General features: G+C 40.1%; 2 protein-coding genes across 5 annotated transcripts; both read right to left on the bottom strand.

The window, feature by feature from the left end:
* Window positions 1–835: 835 nt before the first annotated feature.
* LOC126617948 (casein kinase II subunit beta-1-like) lies at window positions 836–5,215 on the bottom strand. 4 transcript variants are annotated; one of them, XM_050286025.1, is made up of 6 exons: window positions 5,043–5,215; window positions 4,694–4,964; window positions 2,980–3,198; window positions 2,201–2,310; window positions 1,940–2,105; window positions 836–1,341 (listed from the first exon to the last, which is right to left on the bottom strand). In XM_050286025.1, exons 2-6 carry the CDS (start codon window positions 4,932–4,934, stop codon window positions 1,211–1,213), a joined length of 867 nt encoding a protein of 288 aa, XP_050141982.1. In that variant the 5' UTR covers window positions 4,935–4,964; window positions 5,043–5,215; the 3' UTR covers window positions 836–1,210. The 4 variants fall into 4 exon arrangements, with proteins under 4 accessions (XP_050141982.1, XP_050141984.1, XP_050141983.1 ...); XM_050286027.1 differs by having other exon boundaries at window positions 2,201–2,295; window positions 4,694–4,967; XM_050286026.1 differs by having other exon boundaries at window positions 1,943–2,105; window positions 4,694–4,967; window positions 5,043–5,214.
* A 6,393-nt stretch (window positions 5,216–11,608) lies between these two features.
* LOC126617947 (uncharacterized) lies at window positions 11,609–14,713 on the bottom strand. The gene is made up of 3 exons (XM_050286023.1): window positions 14,373–14,713; window positions 13,280–13,821; window positions 11,609–12,300 (listed from the first exon to the last, which is right to left on the bottom strand). Exons 1-3 carry the CDS (start codon window positions 14,539–14,541, stop codon window positions 11,971–11,973), a joined length of 1,041 nt encoding a protein of 346 aa, XP_050141980.1. The 5' UTR covers window positions 14,542–14,713; the 3' UTR covers window positions 11,609–11,970.
* Between the last annotated feature and the right edge of the window lie 3,964 nt (window positions 14,714–18,677).

Here is an 18,677-nt window from a genome sequence, read left to right on the forward strand (position 1 = left end):
TGTGAGGAGGGAGATTTTGACTGTAATAATAATTCTCAACAAATAAGAAAAAAAACATTTTAATTTGTGCCCCCATACTCTTTACAGAATCTCGTTTTACAGGTACACTCTATTTTGTCTCACTTTATCACATTGTGTTCCAATTTACCCATTTTCTTCATCTGAGTTGAGTGAAATGTTAATTTTGCTAATGTGGCATGGGTTCTTCGATTTTCAATAGTGAATATAAACATTTGTTTAAACAAAATGCAAGTTTTGATAACATTATGGGGGAAATGATTCATTTAAGGTCAGGAAGATGGGATCTCATTGTTACAAAAAGTGGGGATTAATTGCCGCGCCCACATCCAATCAAATTTCAATCATCCGAATAGTTTATTTTTCAAGTATCTATTGATAGATCATTCTTGTAAAAAATCAATTTCAATTCAAGGATGCATAAATCCTTGAAATTCTGTGAAGAGTGCAAATGAAGAAAAAATAAATGATTTAGTGCCACGATTGAATTGATTTAGTGCCACGATTGAGAGAATCCTTCATTTGCACCCTCTACAGAATTTCACGTGGCTTAATCGTGACCGTCTAAATAGAAGAGGCGAGAAAAAAGAAGAGAGAATTCTACTCTAAAAAAGTGAGTGCAAATGAAGAAGAGAGAGCGCAGAAATCACTTCCCGACTAACAGACACGAGAGGGCTCCCATCCTTCCAATTCAGAATCCATGCAGCATAGATGCCCCCTTGCAAATTGCACACCAAAAATACATACCAACATTTCATACAAGTGCGTATATAATATGATTCAAATGCAGAATAACATATAAAGTGCGCACAAAAAATAGAATATCCGAATGTAGATGGTATAAAAATATACGATGCTATATTCCAACGATTAAGTGCGTACATAATCCTACTGCTGTGCTGACTTGACTCTAATATCATTAGACAAGAATATTAAGAGACTACACGATACATTTCTCAAGACACAAGAAAATTGTAGACATGGACTGGCTATTCATTCTCGGTGCCCCAATAATCCCACTTGAGCTAATAAAAAAACGAAGAAAACAAGTCCGGCAGAAGCCGCTGCAACGTAATTATTGATGCTAAAGCCAAACGGACGAGTAAGTCCACCCACTCTCAAGAACATTACTGACAGAGGGGAGTAAGTCTCACATGAACTCCTGCCCTGGCTGAAGCTTGAAATTTCGGCATCATGGCTTGTGAAGCTTGAATCCGAACACTCTAGGAACATAACTCTGTGATGCTTTCTGTGGCTTCAGGTGCCCGTATGTCATCATGAACAGGTGAGGAAATGTACTTCCGAAATAGGCTCCATCAATGTCTAGATAGAGTTAAGTAACTCAGAAATTAATGCAAGCATAACTAGTGAGCATTGTGTCCGACCATCAAAATGAGCCACGGCCCTCAATGATGTTATAGATCACAAAGCACAAGGCAGGATACTGATAAACGAAAGCATGAACAAAGTATGCAGTAAATTCATATTTTTTAACAAAATTCAAGAATAAACAGAAGATATCAGTACGAAACTAACAATGTTCCCAGATAACAAAATGAAGTTGCTTAAATTAATCGATGCTTAACTATGCACAAAGGAAGCAGCCTAAGACATCCCCACTGCACAACATGTAATCCTCTCCGAACAGACACCCATAACGCCTACTGATGCAAGTGAATTAGAAGACAAAAATAACTTTCTCAGGACAAAACCTACAAATTGAATTTAAATTAAAGAAACCCCCAGCTCAACCTAGACAAGAGATTAATGCTTATGGGACATATAGAAACCAACCAGCAAAGGAACAAAAAAATATATAAGGCAAGGCATGAAAGAAAATTCTGCGAGCAGCATCTTAACAAACCAGCTGCTTATATGCAGCCAGCAATTGTAAATATAGGTTCAATGATATAAAGGATACTACCTTGATACTTCGATCGAGGGTAGTAAATATCTTCACACTTGGGGCAGTATATTTTTACAGTGCTGGACCGTGGGATATCCGACTGGCCAATTGGGAGGCAGGGTTGTCCGCTGCAGAAAACTCTTGGGCATCTCCCAAAATCATAGTTCTTGTACTTGTCTAGCTGTAGATCCAATAACCCAATTCTATCAAGTTTCCAAATTTTACAGTCAATAAGCAATGAAACTGTCAAACAAACAATCAAGAAAAGAAACTTACCATGGCAGCCATGCCTTTGCTTGTCAATATATATCGAACATGAATGAGACCATAAAGCATCTCTGCTGCTGATTCAATCAATTCATTTTGTTCTTCTGTGAACATATCACCTGCCCAAAGTATATATCAAAATAGGCAAACAATCTTATGGGTGATCAAGGAACACAAATATTGTCATATATTCTAAAACTGGGTTGTCTACTTGTATCCAAAATATTTCTCTCTACGTTCTTTTCTCGAAAATATAACAAATGGAATCTTACCCCTTCTATTAGCATTCTTTCCAGCCTTTAAAAAGTAAGAATTATAAATCTCAGTGGCCATTGGGAACCAGAAACATTACCACCAACCACGGAAACACCATGGTTAGCACATGAGGGAGAGAGGGATAGTGGGACAGGGGACGAAAGAGGGCAAGAGGCTTCTTTTTTTCATTTTCAATTTTTGTTTTCTAATTTTTTTCAAGAAGGTAAAATTAAGTTGAACTTTTTTTAAATAAGGGCTTTTAAGAGTACCTTATTGGGTCTCAAGAAAATCATACTTTAATATTAAGCTGGGGAAAGAAAAAATTTCATGAAAGCAGACATCAATATTCTGAAGTCCGCGGAATGAGTTCTAGCAAAAAATACAGTTTAATGATATAGCTGCATTGAAGAATACACATGGGCCAATGCATAACAAACTTATTTTTATTTTATAAGAAACATAATATCTATATATAATGTCATCAACACCATAGTTGTCATCAAACGAGACAATAAACCAAAACATAGACTTACCGTGAGAAGATTCAACATCCAGAATTAAATCAAGTGCATAATCATAGTACGGCACTTGGTTGCATAGCCCGCAGAGGTTAAAATCATCTTGTATGTAATCATCATCCACTTCACAGAAAAATTCATTTCCTCGCAAATTGCAAAACCATGAGATCCAAGATGTGTCATCCCCTTCGGAACCACTAACATCCGACTCTTCACTGTCTGTCTCAGATTCCTCTATAGCCAATTCAGATACATTCCAATCAGTAAATTTACAAAACTGGTAGCTTCTATCTATCAGAATACCTTCTAGTTAAAAATCAAATTTCACTCGAGTTCCACAAATCACATACGTCAATGATTTTAATGATGAAAACTATTGTTATGGTTTATCAACATTGCTCCGTATACAAAAGGGACACATCCAGACTACAATAACAAAGATGTCTTCATGTTGAGACGACAATATTAACTCTAGATCAACACAAATAGATGTTCAATATCACAAAATGTGACTGAACACCTTACTGTTTAGTATTACTCCCTACAAAAACCTAATTCTACTACAATGACTGACTCTTGCGAAAGTTCAAACAAATATCCCGAATGCCCAGTAGCCTCTGGATCCGGGGCCTGGTGGTGGTTTGAAGGACTGTAAAATCATGTGAGGGAAGGGATGGGACAGCAGACTGAACAACCATCTAAACGGGCCTCAAAATTACAGCTTTTCTTCTATTGATAAGCTTGCTTAAGAAACAAGACAATGGTATTTAATTTGGGGCAGACTTCTATAGCAAAGGACATACTTTAGTTTTAGCTCTATATAACAACATTTGATTGAAATGCCACCAACAAGCTTCAACAACAACAAAGCCTTTTCCCACTATGTGGGATGTGGGAAATACCACTAACAAGATTCAATGGGTAAAAACAGAATGCTTATCCGTAATACGCATTGTCAAGTGTTATAATAGAATTCCTAAATGGATACCCATCGTATAAAAACAAGTACATGTGCACACCCGATCGTATAAAAACATGTAAATGCAATTATGCACACACCCGATCGTACAAAAACAAGCATATGGACACACCAGATCGAATAAAAACAAGTATATGCATATGAAGCATGGATACGGCACGGTGATACGTAAAATTTCTAAAAACTAGGTTCCAATATGTATGGATACGACAATAAAATATATAATTTAAAACACATTTTAACATAAAAACATCCAAAGTCAAGTTCATCTTTGAACTAAATCTTTGTTTCCTATTAGTTTTCTCCTCTTAAAATCTCATCTGAAAGTGTAATGGTATCCTAAAAGCCGAATACTTGTATCTGGAAGTATCCGACGTATAATACGCGACCAAACTGAAGTATACGTGGTTCATATTATGCACACACCCAATTGATATTATGGAAGTAAAAAATTTATCTTTCAACCCAGATGCAGTTCATTTCTTCGAGGTTTATCGAAAGGTAAATCTATGATATACCATGTTTCTTCTTCTTCCAAACTAGGCTTAAACTTAATGCAACAAGGCAAAACATAGACTTTTAACCTAATAATGATGCTAGGCAGACAATCGATCTATAATCTCCTCTTTCAAGAGAAACCCACAAAAAAAATAATTAAAAAGACGAAAAATTAGTAAACAAAAGGTACCAAATGCGAGTAAAATCGAATTAAGACGACTGTGAAAGAAGGAAAGGAAGAAAATTTCAGACCATCGGAACAATTGGTTTTGGTGAGAGAGGCAGAGGCAGAGCGAGAGTCTCTGTGATCGGAGGGAGGCTGCTTCCCAGCCATGATAAGCGGCTTGTCCTTGCCGTTGATTCCCCTAGAAGTGGAGGGCGAGGATCGCTCGAGCTGCTTGTCCAAGGCGTCGTTGATCCGCTGCTTCCGATCAACGGAGGGCCCCAACACCTCCGCCGCCTTAGACCCAACCACCCCTCGCTCTCTGTACATCTCTTCTTCTTCTTCTTCTTCTTCCTCCTCCTCCTTCGATGCCCAAAATTAATATCACCCAAAAATTGAAAAAATAAATAAAAATTGAAAATTGAAAAGGGAAAAAACCTAGGGCAGTGGAAGTAGGGTTTTCGGTTTTGATCGCTAACTCATGTCGCCTGGAATTTGTTCGTTCGGGTTTGGGTTAGCTAACTCAGCTTCAGCTTTGAGAGAGAGAGAGAGAGAGAGAGAGAGAGAGTGAGAGTATTACTATTATTGCGAAACGGAGAGAGGAGAGAGAAGCTTATATTTATATACGGAGGAGAGTATTATGGTAATTTACTTGGAGACGGATGGGAGTACGATTCGAGGGAGATCTAGAGTTTGGGTCGTTTAGATTCTGTAGAGGGGAGGGGAGGATATGACCACCACGTGTCGGGTGATCGGGGAATGTTGGGTGGATCGTCATGTGGGGCCCCAATCGGGCGGGAGCCAATCGGAGTGAGCTGTCGCCTGAGATATTTTCGCTGTTTTTGGTTTTAAACGAAAAGAAGCTGGAATTATGAACGGGCCTTGCAATAACTTCGACATTCTCCTTGTGGCAGGCAGGGGAAGGGTGGGGTGGGGTCCACCATGGACCGTAGTATTTGTCACGTGCAGACTAAGTGGGTTTTTGAGAAAACGCTCCGAGTTTCAGGCAAAACGTGAACTCGGGCATCCAAGTTAACCACCTCCAATCCATCCATAGCCGGACCGCTAAAGCTAAAGAAGTCTTTTATCATGTAAGTACGCAACCGTAGACCTGTAAACGAGTCGGGTTTATTGGATTTGGGTCGGGTTCAACCAGACCCGTTAAGTTAACGGGTCACCCGTTTCACCCGTTAACAATTATTATTATTATTTTTTTGCATAAAGTTTATTTTTTGTTATTAAGACTTTACTAAAATTACTAAAATATCATCAACTAACGGGTGCTAACGGGTCTTAACGGATCTAACGGGTTGACCCAAAGTGACCCGTTATTTAACGGGTTCACCCGTTAGCGACCCGACCCGTTAAGCATCCACCCAAATACAAATATTAACGGGTTGGGTCGGGTCGGGTTAACGGGTTTGGTCCAAAATGCCAGGCCTACGCAACCGTCTTTATCCGCCTCAACCAATTTTAACCGTAGACCGTAGAGATTAGTGAGATAGGCACGATAATTGTGAGTGAAATACGTACCAGGATGTATTGAAGTGTGTAGTATATAATCACGTGAAAAGTAAAATAAACATGAAAATATATTGCACTCGTAACAACAAGAAATGAAAAGGTACACCGTGCATGATTATATTAATAGGATAGGACATGTTGCTGTTCATGTAAGCAAACGATAGTTGCAAGCTCACATTAATAATTGCATAATGAAAGTTGTTAGGTCGGACACACTTAAAGTATTGGTGAACCAATCATAATTGTTCGGCAATTTCTAACCATACAACAACAACAACAACAACAACAAAGCCTTTTCCCACTAAGTGGGGTCGGCTATATGAATCCTAGAACGCCATTGCGCTCGGTTTTGTGTCATGTCCTCCGTTAGATCCAAGTACTCTAAGTCTTTTCTTAGAGTCTCTTCCAAAGTTGTCCTAGGTCTTCCTCTACCCCTTCGGCCCTGAACCTCTGTCCCGTAGTCACATCTTCGAACCGGAGCGTCAGTCGGCCTTCTTTGCACATGTTCAAAATCACCGGAGCCGATTTTCTCTCATAATTCCTACAATTTCGGCTACTCCTACTTTACCTCGGATATCCTCATTCCCAATCTTATCCTTTCTCGTGTGCCCACACATCCCACGAAGCATCCTCATCTCCGCTACACCCATTTTGTGTACGTGTTGATGCTTCACCACCCAACATTCTGTGCCATACAACATCGCTAGCCTTATTGCCGTCCTATAAAATTTTCCCTTGAGCTTCAGTGGCCTACGACGGTCACACAACACGCCGGATGCACTCTTTCCATCCAGCTCGTATTCTATGGTTGAGATCTCCATCTAATTCTCCGTTCTCTTGCAAGATAGATCCTAGGTAGCGAAAACGATCGCTTTTTGTGATCTTCGCTAGATTGCTCCGGTCATTAGTGTGGATAAGTATATAAATGGATAGAGATAGGAAAGCAAACACAAGATGTACGTGGTTCACCCAGATTGGCTACGTCCACGGAATAGAAGAGTTCTCATTAATTGTGAAGGGTTTACACAAGTACATAGGTTCAAGCTCTCATTTAGTGAGTACAAGTGAATGATTTAGTACAAATGACATTAGGAAATATTGTGGGAGAATGATCTCGTAATCACGAAACTTCTAAGTATCGGAGTGTGGTGTCGTCTTGACTTGCCTTATCTGTCTCATAGGTAGATGTGGCATCTTCTCTGGAAGTACTCTTCCTCCATCCAGGGGTGGTATCTTTAACTGGTGGAGATGCACAAGGTAATGTATCAATTTCACTTGAAGCTTACTTGTAGTTTCAGGCTTGGTCAAGCGCGATACAAACCATGTAGTAGGAGTCCCCCAAGTCGCCGAGCTAGGGGGTCTGCTGAAAGAGGTGACAGACAAGGTAAGCAATCAGAGCTCCGACTGATTGTTCACCTTCTCCCCATCTTGCAGCAGCATGAAGGATAAAGAGAAGAAAAATGAGAAGAGATGATATGAGATACTTTTGCTTTTGAAGAAGTAACTTTCCACAGGCTTATTCTTGAACTGAGCTGGAGGGTTTTCTGGTTTCCTCCAGAGTATAAGGCCGACTGAAGAATTTGAGGGTCAAAACAAGTCCATCAAATCTAGAGTACGTTCCACCCTGCTGATATGGGATACTTTTGCTTTTGACAGAGTAATGAATGTATCGGCACGTGTGCTGTTACGCTTGTCTCCACATGCTTCCTTGTATCCTTCGCACTTGCCCTATCTGTTCCTCAAGCAGATGCGGAATCTTCCCTGGAAACATAAGATGTTGAAGATGAGTACTCGAGAGCAATGCCAGGTAAGTAATCAGGTAAGGGGTTCCAGGCAGTCAGTTCCTGGCTGGAAGCTTGATTCCAAGTGCTGACTGATTGCTCTCTTTCTCCTTGTCTTGCAGGTAAAAACAAGGCCAAAAGAAAAGACAGGGAAAAAGCATGATATGGGATACTCTTGCTTTTAACCCTGATGATATGAGATATTCTTGCTCTAGTATAGCTTGTTTGCAGAGGTATTATCGGGGGGAAAGAAAGCTGAATATTTCGAAAGGCTTCGTTGGGAGTGCCCTCTCAGATATGATGAAGGGTTGAGCATTTTTGCAGGTCTGCCTGTCCGTTGGGGATGGAGGTCGACATATATAGGAGTCTCCCTAACAACAAGTAGTAATGCTATTCCTTTACCCTGCTTGGTCATAGCACGGTAGTGGGAGCTGCCTGTTTCACATGTTTTAACTCTGTCAGAGCACTTTGAAAAAGTGGTCTGTGGTATCTGGCTCTCGAGATTCGGAGAACGATGCCTCTTCGATTTTTGAGAAAGCAATCATGATGGGGGTATGACTCTCGAGATTCGGAGAGCAGTGTCTCTTCGATTTTTGAGGAAGTAATCATGTTGGGAGTCTGGCTCTCGAGATTCGGAGGACGGTGCCTCTTCGATTTTGGAGCAAGCAATCTTGTTGGGAGTGTTGTCTCGAATGTGAGTAAAGGTTGGGCATGTTTGCTAGTCTACCTTGCCACGAAGCACAAAGGTTGACACACAGGGACTTTCCAATTATCCAGCAATGGTACTGTTCCTTTACCCTCTCTTCGATTTTGAGAAAGTAGTCATGTTGGGAGTCTGGCTCTCGAGATTCGGAGGACGGTGCCTCTTCGATTTTGGAGCAAGCAATCTTATTGGGAGTGTTTTCTCGAATGAGTAAAGGTTGGGCATGTTTGCTAGTCTACCTTGCCACGAAGCACAGAGGTTGACACACAGGGACTTTCCAATTATCCAGCAGTGGTACTGTTCCTTTACAGTTGTGGGTAATAATATGGTAGCTAGACCTTCAAAATTTATGTGTCTAAACTTTTGTTAGTGCTGTTTCTTTGCTATTCTTTTACCTTTCTTGGTCAGAGCGATGTAGTGGGAGCTGCAAGCTTCACGTGCTCAACTTTGGCAGAGAACTTTGGCAAAGTTATTTGTGGTACCCATGAGCTATTGTTGCGTGTGGGAAGTGGGTGATTGAACAGTAAGATTCATGTGCTTTCTACTTCACCAGAAGTCTTCGACAGAATGCCCATAATTTCTGCAAAGCTGAGTGTGCGTGTGACAGGTGCTGACAAGGCTAGAAAAGTAGGTGCCTCTTCGATTTCTGAGATCGGCCCTCGTGGTCTCTGAGCAGCCCAGCTTTTGAGAAAGCGAGCGCCTCTTCGATTGATTCGGAGAACGATGCCTCATCGATTTTTGAGAAAGCAATCATGCTGGGGGTCTGGCTCTCGAGATTCGGGGAGCAGTGTCTCTTCGATTTTTGAGAAAGTAATCATGTTGGGAGTCTGGCTCTCGAGATTCGGAAGGCGGTGCCTCTTCGATTTTGGAGCAAGCAATCTTGTTGGGAGTGTTTTCTCGAATGTGAGTAAAGGTTGGGCATGTTTGCTAGTCTACCTTGCCACGAAGCACAGAGGTTGACACACAGGGACTTTCCAATTATCCAGCAATGGTACTGTTCCTTTACCCTCTCTTCGATTTTTAAGAAAGTAGTCATGTTGGGAGTCTGGCTCTCGAGATTCGGAGGACGGTGCCTCTTCGATTTTGGAGCAAGCAATCTTATTGGGAGTGTTTTCTCGAATGTGAGTAAAGGTTGGGCATGTTTGCTAGTCTACCTTGCCACGAAGCACAGAGGTTGACACACAGGGACTTTCCAATTATCCAGCAGTGGTACTGTTCCTTTACCCTTGTGGGTAATAATATGGTAGCTAGACCGTCAAAATTTATGGGTCTAAACTTTGTTAGTGCTGTTTCTTTGCTATTCTTTTACCCTTCTTGGTCAGAGCGATGTAGTGGGAGCTGCAAGCTTCACGTGCTCAACTTTGGCAGAGAACTTTGGCAAAGTTATTTGTGGTACCCATGAGCTATTGTTGCGTATGGGAAGTGGGTGATTGAACAGTAAGATTCATGTGTTTTCTACTTCCCCAGAAGTCTTTGACAGAATGCCCATAATTTCCGCAAAACTGAGTGTGCGTGTGACAGGTGCTGACAAGGCTGGAAAAGGCTGGAAAAGTAGGTGCCTCTTCGATTTCTAAGATCGGCCCTCGTGGTCTCTGGGGAGCCCAGCTTTTGAGAAAGCGAGCGCCTCTTCGATTTTTGAGATCGGCCTTCGTGGTATTTGAGCAGCCCAACTTTTGAGAAAGCAAACGCCTCTTCGATTTCTGAGATCAACCCTCGTGATCTCTAAGCAGCCCAGCTTTTGAGAAAGCAAACGCCTCTTCGATTTCTGAGCAGGCGCCTCTTCGATTTCTGAAGCTTCGTCGAGTGCAGATTTTTATAGGGGCTGGCATTAAGTTCCAAAGCACACTTGAATCTCCACCAGTAGAAGCTTCATTCTTGCACTTCTAAGATCTTGATTTGTCCGACCTCTTCTCTCTTCAACACCTTTGAAAATGTCTGGCCCCTCCGACCGTCGTTTTGACTTGAACCTTGTTGAAGAGGCAGCCCCGCCTTCTCCAGACAACATATGGCGCCCATCCTTCGTCTCCCCTACTGGTCCTCTTACCGTTGGGGATTCCGTGATGAAGAATGATATGACCGCTGCGGTGGTGGCCAGGAACCTTCTCACTCCCAAAGATAACAGACTACTTTCCAAACGGTCTGATGAGTTAGCTGTTAAGGATTCGCTGGCTCTCAGTGTTCAGTGTGCAGGTTCTGTGTCTAATATGGCACAACGCCTATTTGCTCGAACCCGCCAAGTTGAATCATTGGCGGCTGAAGTGATGAGTCTCAAACAGGAGATTAGAGGGCTCAAGCATGAGAATAAACAGTTGCACCGGCTCGCACATGACTATGCTACAAACATGAAGAGGAAGCTTGACCAGATGAAGGAAACTGATGGTCAGGTTTTACTTGATCATCAGAGATTTGTGGGTTTGTTCCAAAGGCATTTATTGCCTTCGTCTTCTGGGGCTGTACCGCGTAATGAAGCTCCAAATGATCAACCTCTGATGCCTCCTCCTTCTAGGGTTCTGTCCAGTACTGAGGCTCCAAATGATCCCCCTCCGGTGCCTTCTCTTTCTGGGGCTCTACCGACTGCTGAGACTTCTCCTAAGCAACCTTTGTGAAGGCTCCCTCTTGTGTGCTTATTTTGACTCATGTATATGTACATATTTGTAGCTTATTGGGGATATCAATAAATAAGCTTTCCTTCATTTCTAACCATGATCTACATAAACAATCAAAGATCTCTCATACATTCATCAACGACTAATTATATACATTTTTAAAATATGTTTTTCTTAACACTACCAAATCGCCTATAAATTCAAGTTCCTTGTACCTGTGCCAGCCCGGCATCCCGAACCAATAATCGAGTGCAAAAAAACTTATGCATGGCATCATATTATTAACATGGGAAGCTACGACAACGTTGTACTTGTGCCATGTACGTTGTTCTCTGTAAATGAAATTATGGTGCATGCACTTGGTACAAATCACATGGTAAGGACAGGACAGGAAAATACCAATCCACAATCCATGTGGTTACGTTCAGAATGTTCACTTATCGGCAAATACTGTGGTGGAATAATACCAAGGATAAACTTTGAGAACATATTTGAGCTTTGTACTACCCTTCTATCGGCATAATCTAAATCAGTCGAGACTAACAACTTTTCAAGTACTCTGAAGATGTTTAAGTTTAAAAAGCCGGCAAACAACTAAAACAAAGTGCTGGTGACACACATAATGTACAGCGACAGAGAAACTAGGCGTATACTTACAACTGGATTTCTAGGTAACCGTACTCTCAAGGACACCGAGAGTATTGCTTTCAGTGAGAGCAGACAGGAAAACAATGGATGCACTTTAATTCTTCTTAATCCTCGGCAAAGTACTTCTCCTCAGCATCATGGTTGGCTTCCCTCTGCCAGTGATCATCCAGTGTTTCGTCATTGTCAATTTGTGTGTAATCTAAGTACTCGGAATCTTCTCCCAACAAAAACTTTTGCTGCATGATGTGGGTGAACTGGTCCATCTGATCTTGCAACTCCGCAGCAGATAAAGTTTCTTTCTCACTGTGCCCTCCTGTGGTGGTTTGAGTACCGTTGGGCCCATCCGACTGACCTGCAGTTTGAGCACCATTGGGCACATCTCGATTATCCGTAGTTTGAGCACCGTTGGGTGCAACTGGATGATCGATAAGCATCTATAAGTAACAAGGCAAATCTAAAAACGTTAGAACAACCTGCATGATTTGTAACAACTAATGGAGCCAACTAGACAACTAAATCATCAGTAATATTTGAATTATACAAGAACCAAAGACCAAGCATGAAGAAAGCATGCTCACCGAATTGATTGAAGATTACTATAATCTTTAGGGGCTGTTTGATAACCATTCATAATTAGTTTTTCATTTTTCACCTTTTGTGCTATAGACATCGGAAAAGTACGAGGGAGAAAAGAGGAATGAAGAAGGGTGAAGGAAGGATAGTGGAAGAAATGTTTATGAATTGATCCACAAAATAAATAATAAAACCCAAAAGGTGAAAATAACGTTAAGGGGGTTTCTCTTTCAAGATTTTGCTTTCATATAATCTCCTTCATTTCTCCCTCCTCCCTCCCACTACCTCCCTTCACCCTTCTCCATTCTGCATTCCTCCCATATAGTTTCCCTCTATCTCTAGGAAAAAAAATGAAAACTATAACTGAAAACGAGATGGTTATTAAACGGGGCCTTAACGTTTCATCAGTAGAGCACAGTGTCACAACACTCACAACTACGTTACCACCTCTTCTCATTTGTAAGAATTATTTTAATACCGACACAAATGCAACAAACAAGCAAATCAAGGTATTATGCTATCTATACACAGCAGAATACAATACTTAACAGAAGAAAGGCTGGGCAAGAGGGGTCTAAAATCTGAAGTCATAGCTATGATTTTATCATAACCCACTTAAAATGAAAATAAATAATTAGACAGACCTTATGCATGCAATTTTGGTCATTACATATCTCATAAAACAATACTCCAAAATTCAACAGAGAATACAGAAAATCACCATATTGTTTTCATTTTTTATCATGTGGAAGCACAAATATTAAATATATAAATATATAGATAAACAAACAAGACTTATCAATTTTGCAAGTATAACTTTGTAATTGTTTACTAAGTTACCTCGGTAGATTGTGCGCCTCTGTCAGCCCTCACAGCTTCCTCTTCGTCTTCATCCTCTTCCTCTTCTTCTTCCTCCTCCTCCTCCTCCTCCTCCTCCTCCTCCTCCTCTTGCTCTTCTTGCTGGTTTCTATCACCACCACCAACCCAATCACTTTCAGGAACACCCAACCTCTGCTGCTCCCCTCTAATCTTTGAAATCAAAACTGCTTCCTCTGCCCTCCTCAACAACGTGTCCGACCACCTTTCCCCGGGTCTGGCCATGGTCCTTCCAATGGGATCCTGAAACTTCCCAACATATTCATGATGCAAGTATGGCTCTCTCTCTCTCATTGAGTCCTCTGAGAAATAATTCCCGTCAAACATCAATTTATTCAGGTATGCTCGCCTCCGGTTCTTGACTGTAACTGACCTTGACTTCAATTCATCTGATGTTGGACTCATTAAGCTTTTAAGATGCTTCACATGCCAATTGATTTCATAATCATCTTGGAGCGCATCAAATTCTCGGAGCTCATCAAAGGTCAATTTTGAACCATAACGTTCTGGACAAATAAAATAAACAATCAAGAAAAAGGGTATTGGAAGAATGGGAAATAAAATTAACTCAAACCATCAGCTTCCCATAAAAATTTTGATAAAAAAAAAAAGACATTGTTCTGTAATTCAGTGTAATTTCGGAAGTTCGAACCAGTTTGCCCCTGCTAAAGTGAGATTCACAAACAAAGAAACATACAAACATGCAGCTAAGAATTCATTCTCTAATCTCAATTCTCTCAGCATCCAAAACTAATGAATATTATGAAAAATAGAAATTAAAAAAATAATTATCCTTAAATTCTTGGTTTCAAACGCGTAGCTGAGCTAAAAGCCTATCACCACTACACTAATTTATCAGCTTTACCACAATTTGTTCTTCCCTCCCCTCAATCTTCTCGGAAACCAAAGGAACAATTTTCTTTTTCTTTTTTCCCAGTAACCAAGCAGAAAGTTAGGGGCTGTGAGCCTGTGAAGAAGTACTGTAAAACCCTAATTAAAAGACATTGGATATAATCATACCAAACACAGACATGTGAGAGATAGATAGATAGGGTACCTAGGAAAACGGCGACGTCCCTCGAAAGGAGGTCGAGGAGTATAGCCTTGCGTTCAGAGGGATTGAGGGCGTTGGATTGTAGGGCACGAGGGAAGTAGAGATCCTCCAACGACGATAGCCTCTCCGATATGCTCTCCATCGCTTCGCCTCTCACTGCCTTTCCCTCCATCCCTGCAGAGTCTGCTCTGCTTCCTCTCTCACTCGCGAGACTCCCTGAATGTTTTCTCGGTTCGACCCAACACGTGAGAGTCGCGTGGTATGGAGTCGGGCTTTCATTTTATTTTCTTCCTTTTTATAATTATTTTATTTTCGTTATTATTTAAAAATAAAAAGTGAAATGGTTATCACGCATAGTCTTATATGACAAATCCCGACCCGGAATGTCCACCTGAACTTCAAATCAAGTTGTGCTGGCTGACATAGGACGGTAATGAACCTATTCCACACGTGATATCAAAGTATAAGTAAAGTACAATAAAATAGGTTTATAATTATACCATCGAAGGTACCACCTATACTGAAATTTGCCAAGAATCCTCGTTGATGCGAAAGCTCAGCTACTAAAACCTGGACGGGCGAAAAAACAAGGGTGAGTGGGCCTAAAAATAAGCTTTGTAAAAACTTTTTCGAAAACATAATAACCCATCACCGTAAAACAAGTATAGTTTCCAAAATATACATATTACGTATAGTGTGAAAATATTTATCGTAGCCTGCAATATCTCAAGAATTTAATAAGTCACAATATTTCGTAAATAAATGCCTAACGTTGAATATCATGTAATCTCGCATAAACTAACATATCATAATAAGTGTTTATCAACATATGCTGACACACGAGTTCATACAGAGATATTCTGACATGAATAGGACTGGATATAATAATGATTTACGTTCTAGTACTACAATCACGTGAAGACTGGTGTTATACGCATCACATACGAGTCCTAATTGTTTATAGCAATTTAGGACAGGACTTACACCTACAATGGATCCAAAGTTAGCGTACGGTGCGATGTGAACATACATGTGAAAGATTGGCCCTGACCCGTGCGAGTATTAACACCAGTGCATCACACGATGAGTAGATAACGTAAATAAAATTATACGGTGGTAAATCGATAATTAATGTCACCATAACACTATTCACAACCATAAATATATTTAAGGCATCAAAAATAATAAGCATACATGTGCATTCTGTAGGACGTAGCATAACTTCATAGTTTCTATTAATGCGCTAAATCTTATAAACGTCACACTAATCTAAGCGAATTGTAGAAAACCCTTTATGAAATGTATAAATGGAAACTAACAATTATATATATACTATATAAATGAAAAGATTCACTCATAGATACTCGCGAGATCACAACTGCTCGAACTAGGAAAGCCGGAGTCTCTGGTGGTAATAGCACCTAAGCATAATATTGGGACCTGTTAGTAAAACTCAACTAAAATGACTAAATTTGAGAAAACGGAGTGCGGATTTGGAATCAAAGTGTCGAGATACGCTAAGAGGGGTTCGGGGCAATTTTTGTAAAAAGTCAACGATTAACCCTAAAATGTCATCCTAGACTCCCTGGTGGTCAACTATGTCAAAACTTCAGAATTTCACTAAATGGATGTCAAAGACGAACTCGGAGCATCGAAATTAGCATATGAGGGTTCTCAAAATATTCGAAAAAGTCAACACAATGAATATTCCAAGCCCAATTTAGAGATGGGCCGGGCCAGATCTCGGGTTCGGATCTGGATCCGAGTCGCAGATTTGGGCTTCCTCTTATTATTATTATCTTCTTCGTCTTCTTCGACCAGTTGTTGTTGCAACTACCGGGATAAATCTCAGCTTCAACCACTCAAAATCTTCAATAACCCTAGCTTTCCACAATATCAAATCGAAGCTTAGGGGACAAGGAATTGGAATATACCTTTGGTTTCCTTGGTCGTGGTTGGAGTTGCCCGGAAAACGGTCTGTAACCATGTAGACTTTGCCAGAAACTGGAAAAATAGTTTCCCCGAGATGGTTTATGCAATAACGCCACCAAAACTCACGTCTAAGGAGTCAATTGTCATTAAAATGAGGGGGGGGGGGGAGGCAAAAACATGTGGTTTAAACCTTACCTTGCTTGGAATCATCGAAACTTGCTGGTGGTTCGTCGGAGGGGAAGTGTACAATGGTCTATGTCACTGTCAAGATTCCAGGGTTTTGGAGTAGGTTTGAGAAAATGAATGAAGTGATGATGGTGGTGCTGGTTCACAAGGAAGAGCGAACTCGGTGTCGTTGTCGGAGTTGGTGAGGCGAGGTGGCATTGGTGATTGTATAGAGAGAAGAAAGTGCTAGAGTGAAAGAGAGATAGGAGAGGATTGAAAGGAGAGAGAGAGAGTCCCAGTTTGTGATGGAAGAGAGGAAACATGGCAAGAAGATAGTGGAGAGTTTGTGTAGGTGTGGGCCCCACGGGCCAGAAAAATTATAAAATATTTAAAATATCCACTCATAAAATATTAAGATAATAAAATACCCAAAATTCAAATTTCATAAACATCCTCAAGTTTCGTAATTCCATAAAATCTTTATCGTAGCTTCAAATTCGATTCCGTTTGCGCCTACACGTTCGTAATGTCAAGTACTTCGAGGTTACGACAACCTAGTAGCTCATACGTGTCCCGAAATAATGGTCAATTAAGGTCAACAATCTCGCCTCTAGGCGCATTTTCGTCCATTTACTCTTTTAAAATTAATAAAATCGTAAAATTAGGGATGAGTTATCACATTATAAATATATCGAACTTTTTTACAATTTTTTTACAGAAAATAAAGTTATTTCCTTTCACTCAAAACTACGACTTGATCTCAACATTTAACCTAAAATGTGGAGCTCTGGTCCTCAAATATAATTATGTTTGCTTTATTATCTACTTTGCTTATGTAACACTCTTCTACGGCCTACTATCCATCATTGTTTTAGCCTAACTAAGCTAAACAATGAACTCAACCCATGATACAGTATTCACTTTTGCGCCAAGGAACAAGAATGACGCTCTTTCTTTCTCGTCTCTTATCTCGTTGTCTCCACTGCATTTACGATGTCTTTATTCTTCTCAATTCTCATTCCATTGCCCCTCCATTAGTCTTTTTTGAATTCTAAAGTTATCTCGGTCACCAAGTAAATTTTTAAATACTTGGGCCTTTACTTTCTTAAAAATAAGATTACGATTGAAACTAGGGATTTTTTTTTTGTTTGAATAGATTGAAACTAGGGATTAAATTTTAAGAATTTGTTTAACTTACTTGATTTCGACAAGCACAACAAGGAAAAGACACTTCCTCACAAACCAACACCCCAATTTTGAAAAGTGATCACCGATCCAAATGGTCTCCTTGACAAAGTGGAGGAGGAGCCACAATCACAAAGACTCCTTTCGCCATTGAAAGAGAGATAAAAATCAAGAGATGAAAATAGGTACAAGATACAAGAAAAACATGGAGGGGAGAGACAAAACAAATCAGGAGGGATTGCCACCGACTCTAAAAGCAAAGCAAGGATTAACAACGAAAATGTTTTTCTCTCTATCGGCAAGAGTTTACACTGGATCAATAATTTTTGGTGAAAACAGGAGCCAAAAACAGAAGAATTTTCAATTGAACACCAAAAAATTTTCAAAAATTATTTCCACACTTCATTTTGTCCCATTCACACCCACATGAAACAATGGAAAACATAAAGAAAACAAAAAAAATAAAAAATAGGCACATCTAAGGAGCGTCGAACAACTAACCCAAAGCCAATTGCCGACAAACTACATTACAAATACAATTATTCAACTAAATTGCCGTAAGAACAATTTCGGGCTTCCAAAATTGAGAGCCTTAGGTGGTCGCCTCATCTAACTGTTTTCAGGTCCGATCCTAAACCTTTATGTAAATTTATCATTGTATAAAACAAATCTATCTAAAGAAAAAAAAAACAAAAATTTAGCTAAACAGCAAAGAAAAAAAACAAAAAAGAAAATGAAAGTTAGGTTTTGAGCTCACTAACCAGTGGACTCATAATGCCCCTCTCTATCTTCATGACCAGTGTTTAAAATATCCACGAAAGTGTAGATATTTTCGTCGAATATCCGTAAAATCAATGGTCGATATGGAAAGAGGATGAAATGCAAACTTCACTCTATATATACGAGATATAGAAAAATCAATGAATACCGACGATATTTACCGATACACTGTAAAAATGTTGCCAGAAACTAATGCATATTTCGAACTTTTAATTAAAAAAATAAATCTTTTAATTTCGATTAAAT

Source organism: Malus sylvestris, chromosome 4 (genome assembly GCF_916048215.2).
Source record: "Malus sylvestris chromosome 4, drMalSylv7.2, whole genome shotgun sequence".
Taxonomy (NCBI): domain Eukaryota; kingdom Viridiplantae; phylum Streptophyta; class Magnoliopsida; order Rosales; family Rosaceae; genus Malus; species Malus sylvestris.

What these genes read in the sequence shown, in the direction of transcription:
- LOC126617948 (XM_050286025.1), bottom strand. Translation starts at nt 4,934, where the DNA reads ATGTACAGAGAGCGAGGGGTGGTTGGGTCTAAGGCGGCGGAGGTGTTG. An exon ending in GCAAAGGCATGGCTGCCATG is followed by an intron (nt 2,106 to 2,200) that starts GTAAGTTTCTTT and finishes TTGGATCTACAG; the next exon opens with CTAGACAAGTACAAGAACTA. An exon ending in TCGATCGAAGTATCAAGGTA is followed by an intron (nt 1,342 to 1,939) that starts GTATCCTTTATA and finishes AACTCTATCTAG; the next exon opens with ACATTGATGGAGCCTATTTC.
- LOC126617947 (XM_050286023.1), bottom strand. Translation starts at nt 14,541, where the DNA reads ATGGAGGGAAAGGCAGTGAGAGGCGAAGCGATGGAGAGCATATCGGAG. An exon ending in GGACGTCGCCGTTTTCCTAG is followed by an intron (nt 13,822 to 14,372) that starts GTACCCTATCTA and finishes TTATTTGTCCAG; the next exon opens with AACGTTATGGTTCAAAATTG. An exon ending in GAGGCGCACAATCTACCGAG is followed by an intron (nt 12,301 to 13,279) that starts GTAACTTAGTAA and finishes TGTTACTTATAG; the next exon opens with ATGCTTATCGATCATCCAGT.